Source organism: Protopterus annectens, chromosome 2.part2 (genome assembly GCF_019279795.1).
Source record: "Protopterus annectens isolate FY-2018-M chromosome 2.part2, PAN1.0, whole genome shotgun sequence".
NCBI classification, from domain to species: domain Eukaryota; kingdom Metazoa; phylum Chordata; order Ceratodontiformes; family Protopteridae; genus Protopterus; species Protopterus annectens.
The window spans coordinates 931750329-931770467 of record NC_056730.1 but is presented as its reverse complement, the minus strand read 5'-3'; the positions used below and the strand labels follow the sequence as shown (position 1 = coordinate 931770467).

At 38.3% G+C, this 20139-nt stretch overlaps 1 protein-coding gene across 1 annotated transcript in view; it reads right to left on the bottom strand.

Annotated features, from left to right (window-relative positions):
* Nucleotides 1-20139, bottom strand: part of LOC122795855 (xanthine dehydrogenase-like) — a 5725158-nt gene that overhangs the window by 4473176 nt on the left and 1231843 nt on the right. Inside the window, exon 10 of the mRNA XM_044064255.1 lies at nt 168-197. Coding sequence (XP_043920190.1) covers nt 168-197 — 30 coding nt within the window. The remainder of the gene's footprint in view (nt 1-167; nt 198-20139) is intronic.

The following is a 20139-nucleotide window of genomic DNA, read 5'->3' as shown; positions in this document are numbered from 1 at the left end:
ATCTAAAAAAAACTCCAGCTATACTCTGTGGCATATCGTCTACTCAGAGGCGATCTCTGCTTAACATACAAGGCCATGTCAAACCCTGAGCTGCTGGACATGCTCCACTTAAAGAAATCCCAATCCCTCAGAGCCACATGCTCAAGGGATCTAAACCTCGTCATCACAATGAACAAACATGCTGGAGGGATAGGTTCCTGACCCAGAGACTCCCCATACTCTGGAATAGACTGCCAATACATGTCAAGCAGAGCGCCTCATTGGCCCTTTTCAAAAGGAACCTTGATGATTGGATGAGAGACAGGAAATTCACCCCGGGGATCATGTCAGTTGCCCTGCTAGACAGGGGTCCAGAGAAGTAAATATTGTGGGAAGAAATATCCAGGGAATTGTTATGGCTAGGCTTGCATAGGCCCTAGGGCCGATAGCCTAGTACCAACCTATGAACAAACTACAGGCATCGATAACATTGTTAAATCAGAAAACATTAAATCGGCAGAAAATGGTATAATTATTTTTAATACAAGAAGTTGAAAAAAGAGCAAGGGGCAGCCTAAATGGAAGAACAGAAGTTGACAAAATGGCTGAAGCTATGGAAGTACAAAGCCAGCTTGACGAGAATTGTATGCTTGCAAATGTAATAGTCGATGAAAACAGTTGGATTAATAAGACTAAAGATAATGGTAATCATTCCTTTACATCAACTGAAAGAGCAGAAATTAATGAATTAGAACTGGGATATTAGTCAGATCTGGTCAGAAATCATAAACTAGTAACCAGAGATTCGGTTATTATAGAAACTGATACTTACATTTGAAGAGAGAATAATGAACATTAAATAGCGTTAAGCTTGCCAGAAGCAAAAATACAGGATGTGAGAAGGGGCTTAGAAAATGCCTTAGTGTAAGGAAGTGTGAAGCTTTTGTTATGCATGTTGATACAAATGATACAAATGATCTCATCTTCAAGGACTCTCTGACTATTAGTATGGAACTTAACAGCCCTCTTAGAAAGTATAGCTTCTACAGGATGTCTTTTTCACAAATCACATACAGAAAGGTGAGTCGGGTTAGCATGAACAAAAAGATTTATTTGGGTAACGATCTACATGAAAAAATGGGCCATTTTAAAAGCGGAAATCTCTGCAGCATCCAAGCCTAATTTGGGGCATCCATATTGTTAGACCAGATGGCATGCACTTGTCAAGACAAGAAAAGATCATTTTTGAGGCAGATGTTTTGCAATATTTGACTAACACAAAACTGTATTTTTCCCAGGTCAGAAATGTAATAGTTCACATATAGCAACATTTGATGCATCTGTACTGGTTAACACTTGTAGCATTAGTAATAGAGTTTTTACTGGAAAAATTGGTATATTCTCACAAGACTGATAGTATTATTTGTGAAACATGGATAAAGAACAATGACAGGAAACCAGTTCTGTGAGGGTATAAATGTTTTTAATGCAGCAGACATTCCAACAAAAAACAGGTGAGGTGTTCTGATAGATATTAAAGACTGTTATGAAACTATGATTATTACACATTCAGTGATAACACCAATACTATAGATCGTGTAACTATGACAAATACAACCGTGGAACATATAACAACTGGAGTGTACAGACCATCAAAGTCAACTGCTAATGCCCTTGAAGAATTCAGACATTTCTTGCATGAAACATATGAGGAGCAATTAATAGTGGCTGTGGACTTAAATTTACCAGAAACCGATTGGAATAATATTGATTCAACTACATTAGTAAGGACATTATTTATAATGTATATTTAGGTGCAACAATTGCTTTAGATTGTTAAAAAAAAAAAAACAGGACATTGTTTGTGTGCCAAAAGAAATGACTGTTACTTCACGTCCAACTTTAACATCATTGATGTGCAGTGATCACTGGGTTACAATGGTTAAATTATTAGATAATTCTACCAAACTGAAATATAAGCAAATGCACAGAAGATTAATAACAGACTATATAGATGCAAATCAGTCACTATGTAAAACTAACTGGAGTGAAACATTCAAGTAGAAAAACTGCAGTAGGAATGCGACAAGTTTTGAAAAGGAAACTGAATGCAAAAAAATAAAAATAAAATGATTAACATCAGGATCAAGGCATAGAAAGTCGGGAGAATGTATTTCAATAATATCAGGATACTTGATGAAGATGAGAGACAAAAAATATAAGAAATGGAAAAGAGATTAAAATATAACTGGAAATTGAAAAAAATATACTGGACACAGAAATTATACATAAAAAAAGGTCCCATCTGCTTGAGATGATGGTAGCTCAGGTGTATGCAAAAGATCCCACAGCACCTATTGAAAGAGTAGGGGTCCTTTATTATACACAACTATATACAAATTTACATATTTCCAAAAACAATTATATTCCCCGATCATTTACACCATTTTGTATCATATTTGTATAGACTCCCACTCCTTTTTCCACAACCACCATTTGATTTTACATATTATATCTGGTATCATCCAATTTGCTATTAAACAATCTCATTCATGATTTCATTCCATTACCCATACAATGCAAAACATTTTGCTATCTAACTTTTTGAGATATTCCATACTACTTTTTTCATACAAGTAATATTCAATCATATCCATATTTATCTGTTTACAATCTCGTATTTCTTTTAAAATATTCTTTTCTATTATTTTCCCACAAGTTTTTTTTTTACTCTTTTACATGTTAAATAGAAAATGTCTTACAGGTTCTAATAAATGACATATCCTTTATTTTACTTTTTTATACAGCATATTTCCTTCCACAGGCAATCTATTAATTTGGATCGTCCATATAAAATCTTGACATTCAACATTCTTCATACACCATTTATTTCTTTCTTTCTTTATACCTTTTATTTTTTTTCTTCTGTCAGATGCCCCATGGGATCATATAGTAGTTTTGTATCATTATGTTTTTATACCACATTTTCTTATTTTCTTCTATCTCCTCTGTTCTTAACATCCACATTTTTAGTTTGTCTTGATACATCTTCATTTCTATATTTCTCCAATCTCTTTCCCCTTTCATTTAATTTTTATTAAATTCCATTCCATTTCATCTTTTTTTCTTAAATAGTATTACTAACAACTTGTCTTCTTTTCCATTTATTCATTTAATGCCCTATATATTGATTCACTGAAGTCCCACATACTATAGGGTTCAACAAACCAAAACCTCCATCTTCCTTATCCATATATAACACTCCTCTTTTAACTGGTTTAACCTAGACCCCATATAAATCTAGGATTATTCCAAGAAATTGCTTCTCCAAATCTCTTGGCGTCATATATGCACTCACTATCTATGTGGCTTTTCCCATCCATAAAGTACTGATTAAGTATACTTTTTTCTTGTAAGATAATCTATATCTGTTACATATAACACTAAGTCATTTTAATTCTTTTGAAATGTTCTCCCATCATTCATTTATTGTGGTATAGTCACCAAACTAAAATCCTAATATTGACATTTATTTCTTCCAAAATGTACTCCTTCCAACTGCTCTTTACCTCCCAAACCCTTGCATTTTCCTCTATTCATTATTAATCCAACTTCATGCATTTACTTACATACATTTATAATTGCCTCTAATTTTTTGTCTATTCTTAGCCATTAATATTATATCATCTGCATAAGACATAACGGGATATGAAATACCCATTCTCTGTATATATTTATCTTTTTCTCTTTCTTTTTTTTTTTTTAATACACAGTTCATGACCATTACAAACAAAATACTACTCACTGGACATCCTTGTTTTAAACCTCTATTCATCTCAATTTCTTCACTTAGGATCCTTGGTTGGCTAATAACAGTATTTGTATACACTGACTCACATGCTTTATTTGTGTACTACAATTATATCCTTCCTCTACCTGCCATGTTTCATGCTCTAATGAATCAAATACTTTGTTTACATCGGCCACCATTAATTTTGCTTCCTTTTGTTCTGTTTTAATACCATCCACCATTTCCCTAATTATAACTAATAATTCTTTGCTTCTTTTCCTTAATGTCTTATTTCATTACATATTCCAATTTATGTTCTAGCCTTTTCTTCATTTTTTAATAAATATCTTATAATGAGTGTTATTCTACATTACCGGTCTGCAGTTTTTTAAATTTCATTCTTCTCTCCTTTTTTTTCTATATAAATTTCATAACTCCCCTACATATTTTTGCATAATAAATATAGTCATTTAACTATTTATTCAATATTTCCACCAACATTTCTTTTTGCCATTGTATCAAATTTTTATACATTAAATATCCTATAACATCTGGTCCTGTATTTAGCCGCGGTGGTACGGCGGTAGCATTGTTACCTCACAGCAAGAGAGATTCTCCTGTCCGATTCTTGGCTTGGCTTGGGAGAGCCTTCTGTGTGGAGTCTGCATGTCCTCCCCGCGGTTGGGTAGCGTTCAAAAGACATGCATGCATAAATGGGCATGCCTTTGGTGAAGGTTGGGCGTCGAGCTGGCACCACGGCGTTTCATAAAAATCTACTGCCAATCATTAGCAGACCGGTGTTCCGCTGTGGCGACCCCTTACCGGGAAAAAGCCAAAAGACAAACAACAACAACCATCTTTAAGTCCACAACTGTAATTCATTTTTATAATTCTTTATTAGTTTTTTTTCTGTAAACTGCTTCATTCTCCAAATATTTTTTCTTTATCTCTTTTTACCATTTCTTTAACATACTGCACTGCAATATTCATAACATTGCTTTGTTCGCTTTCAACTTTTCCAACTTTATTTTTCACTTCTCTCATTACACCACTTTCTTCCATTAATTTTCTATTCAAATATGGTAATACATCTTCCCTTTTCCTTGTTAAAAAGTATTTTTGCTTATGTAACAAATCTTTTGTCTTTTTCTTGATTCTTTTGATAATTCTCTTCTTCATTTTTAAAATATTCATTTTCATTTCTATCCAATTTGTCTAATACAGATCTTTGTGTTTTTCTATCTTCTTCTTTTTTCTGTTTTCCAAAATTTAACACATTCTCTTATATTTCTATTTAAATATTATCCACCATTCTGACCAGTTATTATAAAAATATCTCACAGTCAAATAATCTTACCCTAATTCCATTTCATGTTTTTTACCTTTCTCATTCCACTCATTTTCAGTTATTCTCTTTATTCTTCTCTCAATATGCTCTTTATTTTCTATTTCTATCCATATAGCCAAATGGCCTGTCAGTACTGTTGCTACTACTTCTTCTATCACTATTTTTATAGATTTAGACATCAAAAAATAATCTATTTCTGTTTTCAGTTTTCCTCTTCTGTATGCACTTGTATTCATATTCCATAACTTTAAATTCCCACATTTTATTTCTTCCATTATTTTCTTGTCCAATCTGTCTTTTCGCTTTTGACGCCTGACGCACACCACTGTTTCCAATATGTGATGGGCACCAACATGTGTCGCCCCCATGCTCGGCCAGTAATCAAGGAGCCTGAATCCTCACCACTGACACTGGAAAGGGACATACACTTGGAATACAGATGGATACATTCAGTATTTCCAGACGTAGACCTCTTTGCAACAAGTACAATTTCCCTTAAGGGCACACAGAAAACTCTCAGTCAAGGGTCTGGATGTCTCTATATCTGTCTCCCTCCAGGTCACAATAAGACTCCCCACTGGTACAGCTGTAGGGTTAGGTCCTCAGCAGAGTGTCTAAGGCAAGTCGTCCAGCACACTCTCTGTAAACCCAATGCTTCGTGTTCTTGCCCCAAGTAGCTGACAAACACACTTTTTAAGATTTCATTTTCACACACACACACACACACACACACACACACACACACATACACACCTGGGAAAGGCTGGCACAGGTTTACTAGCTATGCCCCCTTCTGTCCAGACTATAAGGTAGATTCACTGCCATCAGACACTCTACAATCAGCTACTCTAAGACCATTAACAAAGGGTGTCCAATTATACTGTGCAATATTAACATTAATACAAATTTTAGTAGTTCACCAAGATGGTTAGGCCTTCTGGAGTGGCCCACACAGTGTCACCAAATGAATACAAGTACTCTCAGAGGTTCATTGGTTGGTACTAGGCTATCAGCCGTAGGGCCTATACAAGCCTAGCCATAACAATTCCCTGGATATTTCTTCACACAATATTTACCTCCTTGGACCCTTGTCTAGCAGAGTGACAGACGTGAACCCTGGGGTGAATTTCCTATCTCCCATCCAATCAAGGTTTCTTTTGAAGAGGGCCAAGGAGGCACTCTGCTCGACATGTATTGGCAGTCTATTCCAGAGTATGGAGTATGTGTCAGGAACCTATTTTTCCAGCATGTTTTGTTTATTGTAATGACAAGGTTTAGATCCCTGGAGCACGTGGCTCTGAGGGATTGGAATTTCTTTAGGTGGAGCATGTCCAACAGCACAGAGTTTGACATGGCCTTGTATGTTAAGCAGTGATCGCCTCTGAGTAGACGATATGCCACAGAGTATAGCTGGAGTTTTTTTTTAGACGGTCAGCATAGGGCACCTGCTTTAGGCCTGTGATTCTTTTAGTGAGGCATTTCTGCGGCCTTTTCCAGCTGTTGCAGATGTCTTGTGAGGTACATACCAAATGGGGCGTTGCACTCTATAATGGGTCTAATGAGGGATGAGTACAGTGGGACAATTACCTCCTTTTTCTGGATGAAAAGCCCTTAGTGATGAGGTGTGCCATATAGAAAGATTTCCTGACTGTTGTGGCGATGTGGTTGGCAAAGGTGAGACCACTGTCCACCTGTGTCCCTAAGTCTCTCATCACACTTTTGGTGTTTAGTGTACTGCCACCTATGTTTTTTTCCCAAAGGGGATAACTATACATTTCTTGGCATTAAGCTTGAGCCCATGGCTCTGGCACCAAGCACCTGTTTCTGTAAGGCCCTTTTGCAGAATATCCACATCATTTGGGGATTCAATAATGGCTCCCAGTTTGCAGTCATCTGCGAACTTTGTTAGCCAGAGTCCCTTAGTGTTGCCCTGTACTTCAGAGAAGTAGATGCCAAACAACAGCAGTTCCAGGACTGAACCCTTAGGCACTCCACTCGTCACTTGTCTGGAGCTGAATTTAGAGTCGGCTACTCTTAGAGTATGGGTTCTGTCAGTAAGCCACTTGGCAGTCCGTCGAGTGACGTAGGGATTTATGCCCAGCTTAATAAGTTTATCTATAATTCCAGAGTTGGGGATGGTGTCGAAGGCCTTGGCGAGGTCCAGATAAGCTGTGTGGACTGCCTTACCCTCTCTGGAGACTGATTCGAAGAAGTCAATCAGGTTCAGGAGACAAGATCAGCCCTTCACGAACCCAAAGTGGGTGGGGTCCAGTGTTTGAAGATTGCCAATGTCTTTATTTATAAGTTCCTTGATAATGCGTTCCATGCCCTTGCAGATCAGGCTCGTTAGACTGATGGGACAGTAGTTCCTGGGATCCAAGGTGGATCCCCCCTTGTGGAGTGGGATAACTGTAGCTGTGCGCCACTCAGTGGGCACAAACCCTAAGGTGAGGCTAGGATTAAACATAACACTTAGGTGAGGTGCCAGTTCATTTTGTAGTTCATGTAGTACACAGCCCGGGATGTCATCTGGTCCCATGGATGCTGTATTCTTAGCTTTGGATAGTGCATTTTCTACCTGTGTGGCCATGATTACCGGAATTTGGCAATCTTTTGGTATTGAGATGGGCCCTTTAGGGGGTGAGAGGGGGCTGAAGTTGGCACTGAATCAATTTGCCAGGATATTGGCAATGTCCTTGGTATCAGTATATTTAATGCCATTCTGTTGTAGCTCAGAGCAGATCTGAGCATTGCCATTTAGATTCTTGATATAACTATAGAATGCCTTATGGTTGTCTTTGGAATCTTTGGCAATTTTATTTTCGTAACCAGCTTTGGAGGATTTTATGAGGGATCCCAGCTTCTTACTGAGGCTGGTAAGGGAGTTTTTTGCATCCTGGGATTTTCCTCTTTTCTGCAAAAGTTTCTTCCTTCTGTTGTATAGTTTGTTTATGGCAGAGGACTACCAGATTGGCTTTCTTTTTTTGGAGGAGAGCGTCTTGGTTCTATTTGGGATGGCACGATTCATGCACAAGTGGATGTGCTTGTGCGGTGCCTTAGTATAGAATTCAGCAGTTGAACTTTCAGCTCCAGTCTGCATGGGTGTCATGAATTTTGTCAGTTCTGACTTGACTTACATGAAGCTGGGTTTGGAGATTTTTTTTACAGAAGTTTCCTTACTGGGAGTGGGGGTGGGATGTGGATGTCAAGGGTGATTTGCTTCTGGTCAGACCTGACCAATGAGAGGGTGACCATTGGTGTGGAGCATCTATCTCCCATGTTGGTAATGACCAGGTCTAGGATATTGGAGCCCCTGGTGGGACTATGGATTAGTTGATTCAGGGCACTAGAATTTATGAATTCCAAGAACCGTTGGGAAAAGGTGTTGGTACCCAAGTAGTTTTCCCAGTTAATGGTAGGTTGTTGAAGTCACCCAGTATTAGGGTGTATTGTTGTATCTTAATATTTTCCAGTATGTTTAGAAAGTTGTAGTGAGAATCTTGGAGCATGGTGGGGGATCTGTACCAAGCTACAATTTGGATTGCAGTCTTACCTAGTTGTTAGTTGTACCTGAAGAATTTCAGATGCATTGTGTTGGGCAACTAGCCTGGAGGTGTGAATATCCTTGGTGAATATGGACACTCCTCCACCTTTAGTGTTTCGGTCTTGGTTTGGTGGCTGAAAAGTGGGGTAAGAGTTTTAGCCTGGTACTGCATTGGTGTTCTTTAATACTGGTTAATACTTTCTAAAAAAGACCAGCCACAATGAAACATTTAAATACATTTAATAAGTAATGAAAGTACATGAACATACTGAATATATATTCATAGCAAATCACAGAGTTCAAATAATAGGAAATATTAAAAAAGAACATTAAAGGACAGACCCAGACAAACAAAGAAAAACAATACCTAAACTATGCTTCACTATATTCCTGACTAAATCTAAAATAATTATACTGTTCCCTAGTTAAGTTACTTACTTAGGCAAGGCAAGAAGAAATATGTGCGCAGTCGTTCAAGTCAAGCCCCAAACATAATACTCTATATATTCTGAGATTACTCCCTGTAAAATATAATGTGCAAGATGACTTGCAGAATGACCTCATCTGGTCACCTGACTCTAGGTTCCCACAAGATCTCCTTCTGAAGTTTGAGACAAGAATTTAGCAGACTGCTACACCACAAATTTAAATGTTTATGGCAGTACCTGGAGGCCTCCCCTCTTTTCACTGAGCTAATGAGCAAAGGATCTGGCCACGACCCTGCGTCTCCAATCCTACTCAGCACTGTAGGGTGCCATTCAGGGATTTAACAACTCATTTACATTTCTCTCATTCTTCTTAAAATAAGTCAGCTGGTTAACCATTGCTGTGCCAGTGTTGTCTATTGAAAAATATAATTTAATTCAGTTACCATAATACATGCACACTTCTCTTCATTTCAGCAGGGTGCACTGTTGATACATTTTAACACAATTAACACAAGCTTTTTTACATTTTCAGTATAAGCATGTGTACAGATCAGGTTGATATACTAATGACATACAATCATTTAAAAAATTCCAGCTAGCTGTGCTGGCACAAGTCTTACATCTACTGCACTACTTCTCCATGGCATAACTGCCACTACCCTCCTATTGTCACACCTTGTAAAATAATATTTTTGCTTATGTAATAGATCTTTCATTTTTTCTTAATTCTTTGGCAAATCTCTTCTTCTATTCTAAAATATTCCTTTCATTTCTATCTAATTTGACTAATACAGATTTTCGTGCTTTTCTATATTATTCTTTTTCTGTTTTCCCAAATTTAACACATTCTTTTATATTTCAATATTATCTACCATTCTGATCAGTTATTAGAAAAACCTCTCACAGTCAAATGATCTTACCCTCAATCCATTCCTTATTTTTAACCTTTTTCACTCCACTCATTTTCAATTCTTCTTTTTATTCTGCTCGCAATTTTTATATGCTCTTTATTCTTTTCTATTTCTATCCATATAGCCAAATGAATTGACAATACTGTTGCTACCACATTTTCTATCACTATTTTTATAGATTTAGCTATCAAAATATAATCTTTTTCTTTTTTCTTCTTCTGTATGTATTTTTATTCATATTCCATAACTTTAAATTCCCACATTGTATTATTTCTTCCATTATTTTCTTATCCAATGTCTTTTTTTGCTTTTGATGTCTTAAGTCACAATTAAAATCTCTTAATAAAATATCCATAATTAGTATGACATAGTCCATTTCTTTTACTTTATTTATTTTTTATTTTATTGCATTTGTTGACCGGGAGAGAGTCTACTGGGCCATGTCAGCCCATTTTCAGTGGAGGCCCGGCGAGAAAAGCTCCACAAAAAATTACATTACATTAAATTAATATCAATAGTGAAAGAGATTTGGTAACAGACAATATTCAGAGTCAGAAGCATTAAGCAGCATTAAAGTAAGCCATAGGCTTACATGAGAAACATGGATTACAAATGAAAAATGAGGAATAAGAGAGGTTATGTATTTACAGCAGTTTTTAGTATAAACACATTATAGTATGCTATAGGTTTCACGAGAAACATTCATTGCAAAAGCAAGGTAGGTTTAGTAGAATAGGAAATCAATTTATACACATTTAAATAAATCTGGCAAAGAAAATGCTCATTAGGTAGTCATGTATCTATCGATTATTCTGGGGAAAAAAAGAAAGAAAAAAATAGAAGGAGGTGCTTTAGGTAGGAGCATGAGAAGGACATTCACATTTGGAGGACAGGTGTGAAAATAGGTGGGTCTTAAAGTTATTATGGTTAGACATGTTGCATAGTTGAGAGGGGAGAGTTTTCCATAGTTTAGCTATGGTGCAAACTAGTAATAGTTGGCCTGGAGGATGAGAGGGTTTGTTTACTTGAAGCAGATTTTGGTACTCAGATCTTAGGGAGCGGGAGTGTCTGTAGGGCATTAGGGCTGTGGCCAAGGACGGACAGTCAGCTGGTTTGAAGATGAGCTTGTGGGTAGTGGTAAGTTGCAAATATCTAAGGTAGTTGGGGAGTTCTAGCCATTTGAGGATGCATAGAGTGGCAGTGATGAGATGAATTTTTGGAGTTGGTTGCGAATTTGCTAATTTTGTGGTAGCAGGATTCCAGTTTGGAGTGCAGGCCTAGTTGGAGGTTGGTAAATAGGGGAGCGCCATACATGAGAGATGGGAGGAGGAAGATAGTTGCAAGTGCATGTCGGGTGGAGGGGCTGAGATGGGGATTGTTTCTGTATAGGAGACCAATTTTTTTATACGTTTTCTTAATAGCAGAGTATATGTGGGAGTCAAACTTTAGGTTTTCATCAATAATGATGCCTAGCAATTTGGTAGTGGGAACTATTTCCAATGGGGTTTTATTTTGGCTTGTAATGCAGAATAGGTTTCTGTCTAAAGTGGAGGTTCTAGTGGGGGTAAAGATCATTAGTTTTGTTTTGGTAGTGTTTAGGGCAAAGTGATTGGATTTCATCCAGGATTCTGTTTTGGAAAAGGCAATTTGTTTTTAGTAGCAGTTCAGAGGGAGAGGAGGCTGAGGAGATGATGGTGGAGTGATCTGCATATTGGATAACGAAGGCTTCAGGGATGGAGAGGTGGAAGTTGTTGATAAATATGTTAAAGAACAGAGGGCCTAGTACTGAACCTTGATGAACACTGGTGGGTGCAGGTAGGAAAGGACAGGTAGATTCTTTTCAATGGACAGCTTGCTGGTGGTTGGATAGGTAGCTGGTGAACCAGGCAAGGGTGGAGGGAGAGAGATGTAAGGATGAGAGCTGGGACAGAAGTAAGGAGTTGGAGATGGTGTTGAATGCTTTTGAGAGGTCTAGAAATAGTGATGATACATATTTGCCATTGTCATGTGCTAGGTTGATGGTCTCTACAAAGGAAAAAAGGGCAATGATGGTACTGTGGCCGAGGTGAAAGCCATGTTGGGTGTGAGAGAGGAGTTTGTTCAGGGTTAAATATTGTATGATTTGTGCATGGATATTTTTTTCTAGTATTTTTGAGAGGGGGGGAAAGTATGGCTATGGGTCTAAAATTGGTTGTGTCTATGTTTTTACTGCCTTTGTGTAGTGGGATGATGTATGCTTGGAGCCAGATGGTTGGGATGTATGATTCCTGTAGTCATCTATTTACGAGAATAGATATGGGATAGGGTATGGTTTCAGCAGACTGCTTGAGGAAGGTGGGAGATGGATTGTCTGGTGCGTTACGACAAGGTTTTAGCTTGAGGAGAAGTATTTTTATTGTGTTTGTGGGGATGGGTTTTAGAGTAAACGGGGAGGTAGGAGGAGGTTTGCTGGTGGGTGGAAGGGGGCAGGAGGGGGGGCAGGGGAGGAGGTGGATAGTTTTGCTATGCAATCTATGAAGAATTGGTTGAAATTAGTGGAAGTTTTTAGGCTGGTAAGAGTAGGGTCTGGGCATGGGTTGCTTTTATTGCCAGGATGAAGAATGGAGGAAATGGAGTTCCAAAATTTTTTTGGATTGCATGAGTGCATGGATTGGAGTTTGTTGTAGTAGGTTTTGTGATCTTTAGTTATGAATTTCTTGACTAAGTTCCGCAGATGTTTAAATTCTAAGAGGGAGTTGGTGGCATTTTGTTTTTGCTATTGTTGCCATTTTATGTCTCGTTGATGCATGATATGTTTAGTTTCACAGGATAGCCAGGGATAGGGATTTGATTTGATTCATCTGGATTAGGGTTACCATATTTGGTTGTATGTAAAAGAGGACGAAAAATATGTGTTGGTTGCAGCGTTGCAGCACATATTATTTCATCCTGTTAGGGCTGAAGAACAAAAAAAAAAGGTCTTTATTCTTGTCCTTAATGCATTTCAGAATTAAAGACAAGTAGTCTGTGTTTGAGGATTTCTGATTGGCCCGTATGCCGGTATACGAGCCAATCAAAACCTCACATAGCGGACTCTCTTCTCTTCAATGAGGAACATCAAGCAGTTCCGCGCTGAACAGAGCTCCGCTTTTTGATTGGCTCATATACCAGTATACGAGCCAATCAAAACCTCGCACAGCGGACCCTGTACTGTTCAATGTGGAACATCAAGCAGTTCCGCACTGAACAGAGCTCCGCTTTTTGATTGGCTCGTATACCGGTATATCAGCCAATCAAAAACACGCACAGTGGACCCGTTTCTGTTCAATGCGGAACATCAAGCTGTTCTGCATTGAACAGAGCTCCGCTTTTTGATTGGCTCATATGCCGGTATACGAGCCAATCAAAAATGCGCACAGCAGACCCTCTTCTATTCAATGTGGAACATCAAGCAGTTCCGCATTGAACAGAGCTCCATTTTTTGATTGGCTCGTATACCGGTATATGAGCCAATCAAAAAAAAAAAAAAAAAAAGCAGAGGAAAGACTCCGAAATAGGGATGTCTGTTTTTTGAAAATTCTGCGATTTGTCTGGGTTTTAAAACCCGGACAAATCGCAGAATTTTCAAAAACCGCCCAGACAGGAGCCCAAAAAAGAGGACGTGTCCGGGGAAACCTGGACGTATGGTAACCTTAGTCTGAATATAAGGGGGGCTTGTTGATTTAGAGTGGTTAGGAATGTATTTTTGAAATAAGATACTGCACTGTCTAGTGGGAGAGTTTGTAGAGGTGACCAGTCAGTGTGTTTTAGGCATTCTGAGAATATTTCAGGGTTGAAGGAGGCTAAGTTGTGGGTTTGGATATATTGGTGATGTTTTTGTGGGGGGGGGTTATGCAGTCAATGAAGGCAGGTAGGCACTGACAGGATCGGGTAGAATACCGGCATTTGAGGCAAGGTAGGGATGGGTAGTCCATATCCAGTCTATGATGGTACCAGAGGTTCCATCTTTGTTTGCCCTGGTTGGAAGGTTTATAAGTTGGGTGAAGTTGTACAGATTGACTGAATGGGATGGGGTAACAGAGTTGAGAGAGGCCCAGTTAATGTTTACATCACCAAGGATATAGGTTTCAAGTATGATATTGGAGCTAAACCAGAATAGTATGTCTTCTAATGTTTTCGTATTATCACCTGGAAGGATATATATGGAGCTGATGAATAAAGATTTGAAATTAAGTTTTAAATAGCCTATTGTCATTTTGGCATTGGAAAAGGTAGGGATGGGGTTGGTGTATGGAGTTAGCGTATGGGTGGAGGGTTAGATAATAGCCACCTCACCTCCTTTTTTCTGGGTTCTATCATTGTGAAGGATTTGGTAGCTGGGAAGGAAGATTTCATAGTCAGTGATGGAAGGTTTAAGCCAAGTCTCAGAGATAGTGGTTCTGCCGGGTTGGTTGTGAGGAAGCCAAGTGTGTAGGTTAGGGATTTTATTTTTCCGGCTTTGTGCATTGAATGTGGGAGTCGGATGGCTTTGGGTTTGAGGGGTTTGTTAGGGTAGCTACTTAGATTTCTTGTGGAGTTGGGTCCAGGGTTTGGGTGGATGTCACCTGAGAGAGAGAGGGAGATGTAGAGGAAGAGTTGACTGAGGTGATGTATGGAGATAAAGAGGAGGGGTTGAGAAGGGGGAGGGTTTTGTTAGAGTTGATAATTTGAGAGGGGTGATGGGAGGGTGGAGTAGGAAGTATGATGGGTTTGAAAAAATGGGTTGGTTTAGAGGAACAGAGTTCAGGGGAAATTTGGCTAAAAGTAGGAGATGTAATTGGGAGGTAAGGGATGGTGGCTTGGAGGGTTTGAGGTGTGTGTGTATTAGGGAGCAGTGTAAGGAAGGTTAGACATGAGAGGGAGATAAGTAGGCTGGTTAGGATTAATGTGTGTGAGGCGAGATTAGTCAGTTATTGGAGAGTGTGGGGTTAACATGTATGACTGGGCATGGATGGGGTTTGTTGGAGGATGGGTGTGATTGGAGGGAGGGGTTTGATTAGCAATAAATGTTCAGGTAGTGAGGCAGGTGAGAACTGGGGCAGGGTAGGGGAGTGGAGTGAGCCCGTAGGGCGGAGTGGAATGAGCCAAGAAGGAGTGAGAAGTCCACAGAACAAACAAACAAAAAAAACTGTCAGTTACTGGGACTCTGTAGTTGGGATGGTGCTATAGTCAGAGGGTAAGTACTTGAAGCAGTTCAGAGGGGAAAGCCTGAGACAGCAGTGGGATTTACCCAGATTCACTGGTATAGGGCAGAGCAGGTATATCTCTGTAAATTAAAGTATTAGATTTAAAATTAAAATAAAGCATGGTAGTGAGAACAGCAAGCATGTACAAGTGTGCATTTCACTGTAGTGTGTGCATGCTGCCACCTAGTGGTGAAATGGGGATGGGAGACAGATTTAATAGTTGGTCGTACTGTTACAAATTTATCTCCTTTGGTTATTCCGTAATTATAGCAGACACTTTTAGGGAGAGATTATGGTAAAAAAGCAACTGGAGAGGGGGGTAAAGAGCTGCAGTAGCCTGCTAACGTGCTCGCTGAGGGTAGGTTACAGTTAGCATTAGACAGTCTTTCAAATGTAAGATAAGTTACATACACGCTAGGTTTTGTTGTTTTGAGGGGAAACGCACTTTAGAGCAGGCAGACCAAGGTAGTTTTCCTGTGCAAGGGGGTATTCCTGGTTTATAATTTGCAGAGGAGGAGCACACGAGGAAGCAAGCTGTAAAGAGAGAAAGACAGAGGTAGGTTAATGTTTATAGGGCAAATGGGACAGGTAGCACTAGTAGGGGGATCCAGAAAAAGAGTGAATGTAGGTAGGGGGTAGAGCCAGGAAGCAAAAAGGCAGACAACAAATATACATTCAAAGCAATTCTTCAGTTACAGGAGTCTATTGGTTATTAACACAATACATGCACATGAAAAACCAAAGGCAGATATACAATTTAAGCAGTTCTCTTGAAATATTTCTTGAAATAATTTCTCTCTTTCATTATATATATATATTACATAAGCAAGGTGAACTACCATTAATCTTTTTAATCTAACAATGCTATATAATATAGCTATCCCTGAACATCATTCTCTACCCAAATTCCATATTGTACCTCCCATCCATAAAACTTCTGTCTGTTCTCTTTCTTCTTTAGTTAACCCCCAATAGCCTCTACTATTAAATTTACCTCACACTTTTTACTCCATTCTAATGCCCCAATCCTACTTGCTACATTTTATACTGTTTACATTAATAGATAAAATTCTAAGAATGTTTATTTCCCTTCTCAATTTGCAATAAATTAATTTATACATTTCCTTTCTTTTTTTTACTTTCAAACTCATCCCTTGAAATTTCCTTTACCTATTTTTTAACCATTTTCCCAATGGAATGTTTGTTTCTAATCGTTTCCAATCTATATCTTCCTCATCACTAACCTGTGATTCACTTTCCATCAGCTTTTCAGTTGTCAGTTTTATTTTCCTCCTGCGTATTAGTGTCATTCTCTAACTTTTATCTTTTTGTTGTTGTTCTTTTTGCAATTGTTCTTTACTATTTGTTTCTTTTCAAATTTGTTCCTCTACATTAAGTTCTACATTTTTCTCTTTTTCACAATCCATTCATAAATGACCTGTTTGCATTTATAACAATTCTTTCCACATCCCTCCCACACAAAAAAAGTTTTTGATTGTCCCCACTGCTTAACAATGGCTTAGCTCTATGACCTACATTAGTCATGCTGACGAATATGTACAATTTTTCCATTTTCTATTTTCAAAATCACATTACAATCTCTACCCCCCATCCAAAGTCTTCTATTATCAAATACTTTTAGAAATGTCATTCATTTATTTGCAAAAGTTCTTTCATAAATATTTTTAACAGTTTCTCTTTAAGTTTCTGTCCAAAACTGTATGTTAACTTTTTTGTGTTTCATGAAAGTTCTTACAATACATTTATTCTAATGATACATGTCTTTTCTTTTTGTCATATTCTCCCAAAAAGGTTTCAGGTACTGCAGCAGTCCCACAGAAAATGTTACAAGTCTCTTTTTAATAAGAATAATCTTAACTCATGTCTCGTGATTCCCAAAGGTACAGCTATCTTGTCCCATATTTCATACCTGTCCATTTCTTGTTCTTCTCCATTCTGAATTCTAGCTACATACTTCTTTTCCATTTCTTCTTCTTCTTCTCTTTTCTTTCTTCCATTTTTTCTCCAACCACTTCTGCAAACGTTTTTCTATTAGGTTCTTGTCTATATTCTTTAAAGATTATTTTCATCATTTCACACTAAGATACATCTTTCCCCATCTGTAGTTCACTCTGGTCAACTAGCTCTACCAATAAATCATTTCACAGGCCTCCTGACTGGAAGGTCCTCCTTTCCTTTTGACTCCTTAAAAAAATTATGCTGAAAAATGTCTTCAGTTTCCTCAGTATGGCCATCCTCATAATTATCTGTCAGATATCTCTACTTCCTTAATGGATAACAAACCCAGAGTCAGTATTTGCCTCTACACCTTAGTCCTCCATCACCATGTCTGCATGCTGTTCTTTCAGCTGCCACTGTGTCAGGAACAGAATGGACACTCACTTGCTGGCCGCATGCATTTCAAGTGCTCTAGCAATAGGAGAAGTTCTCCGATGATCTGGACATATTTTTCCCTAACAGTATCAATACTACCTTGGGTCTCCTCTGAAAAGAGGCTACTGGCATAGTGGGACTGACCCAGTTAAACAATGGTAAAATAAAAATAAACATGGTGTGAGACATCAATAAAAAATGAAGAAAATGTAAATGAAGATATTGAGCATAACGGGAAACCATTTTCTACATACATATGACAGTGGCGGATTTAGGCATGGGCGCAGGGATGCACGTCGGCCCCTTTTTCAACTTTCTTCCTTTTTTTTTTTTTTGTTTTGGAAAATCAGGTGCATCTTTCCCAAAGAATCCTGTCACCAATGCGCCAAGTACATCGGAGATGTGATTGGAGGTTGGTGTCAGATGATTTTTTTTTTTTTAACATTTATAACGGTCCTCCTCCAACTGCATCTTCTCTTGCAATTTAGGTGCGTTGGTGAGAGCTGACAGTAATCGTTGTGTAAGCTGTTGTCGGAAGACAAGCTTGTTCAATTTTAAAATAAAAACTAGATGGACAAAGTTTATAACTACTGCTACGAGTGATCTGCTAAGGTAATGTGCTAATTCTTTTGACAACTGATGAAAGACAACACGCTCCCATGTATTATACAAACTGTGCAGGTGTGGCAGTTGAATAATTCAACAGGTGTGATTTTTACAGGATGGATGAATTAGATGTGTGCAATTGCATATTAATATCATTGTAATCTTGGGTGTTTAAGGCACTTTGTAATCTGAAGTGAAAGTATGTGTAGTAGAATAAATGGTTGATGTAGATAAGCACATTGCAGATGACTTTGACATCTTTTTTTTTAATCCCTGTAGCGCTGTTGAGGGCACCAGTTCTACTTTCAGTGGTGGTGTGTGTATAGAATTGTACATGCTATTCTGCCATACAGAATGTGTATACGTGCGTTGTTGCATTACCTATACATATGTACACATGCGCACAATTTTGTATGTAATCTTTTAAGCCGTAATTGTCTTAGGATGGAAATAAAACATGCTTGTACTGTATTTGCCCAATTACAGCAGACACACCCTTGTATTGGGAGTGAAACTGCCATGAATTTATTGAGCCAGTAATGGTTAGGATTAGATGTCTGTTAAAAGCTAAATTGCTTAAGCATGAGGTTGAGGTTGGCATAATGGTTAAAGTGTTTATCTCAGACACAGGATATGATTCTCCCCTTTGAAAGGGAAATTGGTTAGGCTTAAAATGGTCTGCAGGGGCAGCTAGCCTACTATTACCCATGAAGCTGATCAAAATAACCAGATGTGTGCAAAGGGCAGAGCTTGGAGAAGAAAAACAATAAGGCCAATAAATCAGCAGTCATCTCCTGAAAACTAAGCAGTAGCCATGCAAAGAAAATGCAAACACCAGTCACTCTGTCCCAGGCTCTGCCCCCACCCTACCTGATACCAGGGTCCATTCATCATTTGGACTCGCATATTGCTGTGGGTGGCCAAAGACTGCTTGATTGAAGGAGCCCAAGTTGTTGGAGCAAGTGCCCCCTTTAGTCGTTATCTTGTAAATTTAGCCTTCCGTCTCTGTCCTTTCACTGAGCAACATGGTTTTGACATCCTTATCTAGGGACTTGAGGTAAGATAACTGAAAGGATGTAGCCACAATCAGCCTTTTGTATAGGTCAGGAATTGTTCCGACTCCTAGATTAACCCCCTGTGCCTAGTGTGACGTCAGTAAAGGTGAAAGGGAGCTGAAGCAGGAAATGTTGCTGGGTGTAATAATGTTATTGTTTAACCTCATACTGCCTTCACTAAAAGCCCTGTCACATCTGTTTCTTGTAGTAAGCAGAGATGCAAAAGTTCTAACTTAAGTGTTGGTGGACTAGTACTTATACTAGTCCTGTCTCACATTCAAGGGTGTATTCAGGCATATTAACTGTTAAATATTGAAATGCGCAGTTACCTATTTATGGCTTTGAGTGGCAAAGTGCAGCAACATCCGCACGTTCTTTAGCAGCAACTGAATCAGTGTTCTAAGTAACATAAGTAACATAACCTCTCAATTGCCCTTGGTTTTGCCTGTAAATTTTGGGTTGTACCTCATAAATTTAAGAATCTGTGGCAGAATAATGAGTGAGGTTATAGTCATTACATAATTCAAATCATTACAGTTAAAGACTGTTATAAATTCTCCTGTTCTGTCAGCTTTCGAAGTGAATATTAGTTAGAGTTGCCACCTTTTTAAATGCACAAAGTAGAAATGTGAGATTTTGCAAGACAAACGATACCCATGGTTAGTGCAAAAAAGAGAACTTAATTTTTTTGCCAAAATAAACACTTATTTTTGCAGAGCTTGATGTTTATGCTGTTTCATATAACATTTATGCGTTTCAGTCACAACATAATTGTATTTGCAACTATTAAAGAACATTTTTTTTGTCATAAAATCTCTGGACATTTGCCATTTTTTTTTCACAGGGACAATAATGTAGTGAAACAAATACACTTTTTTTA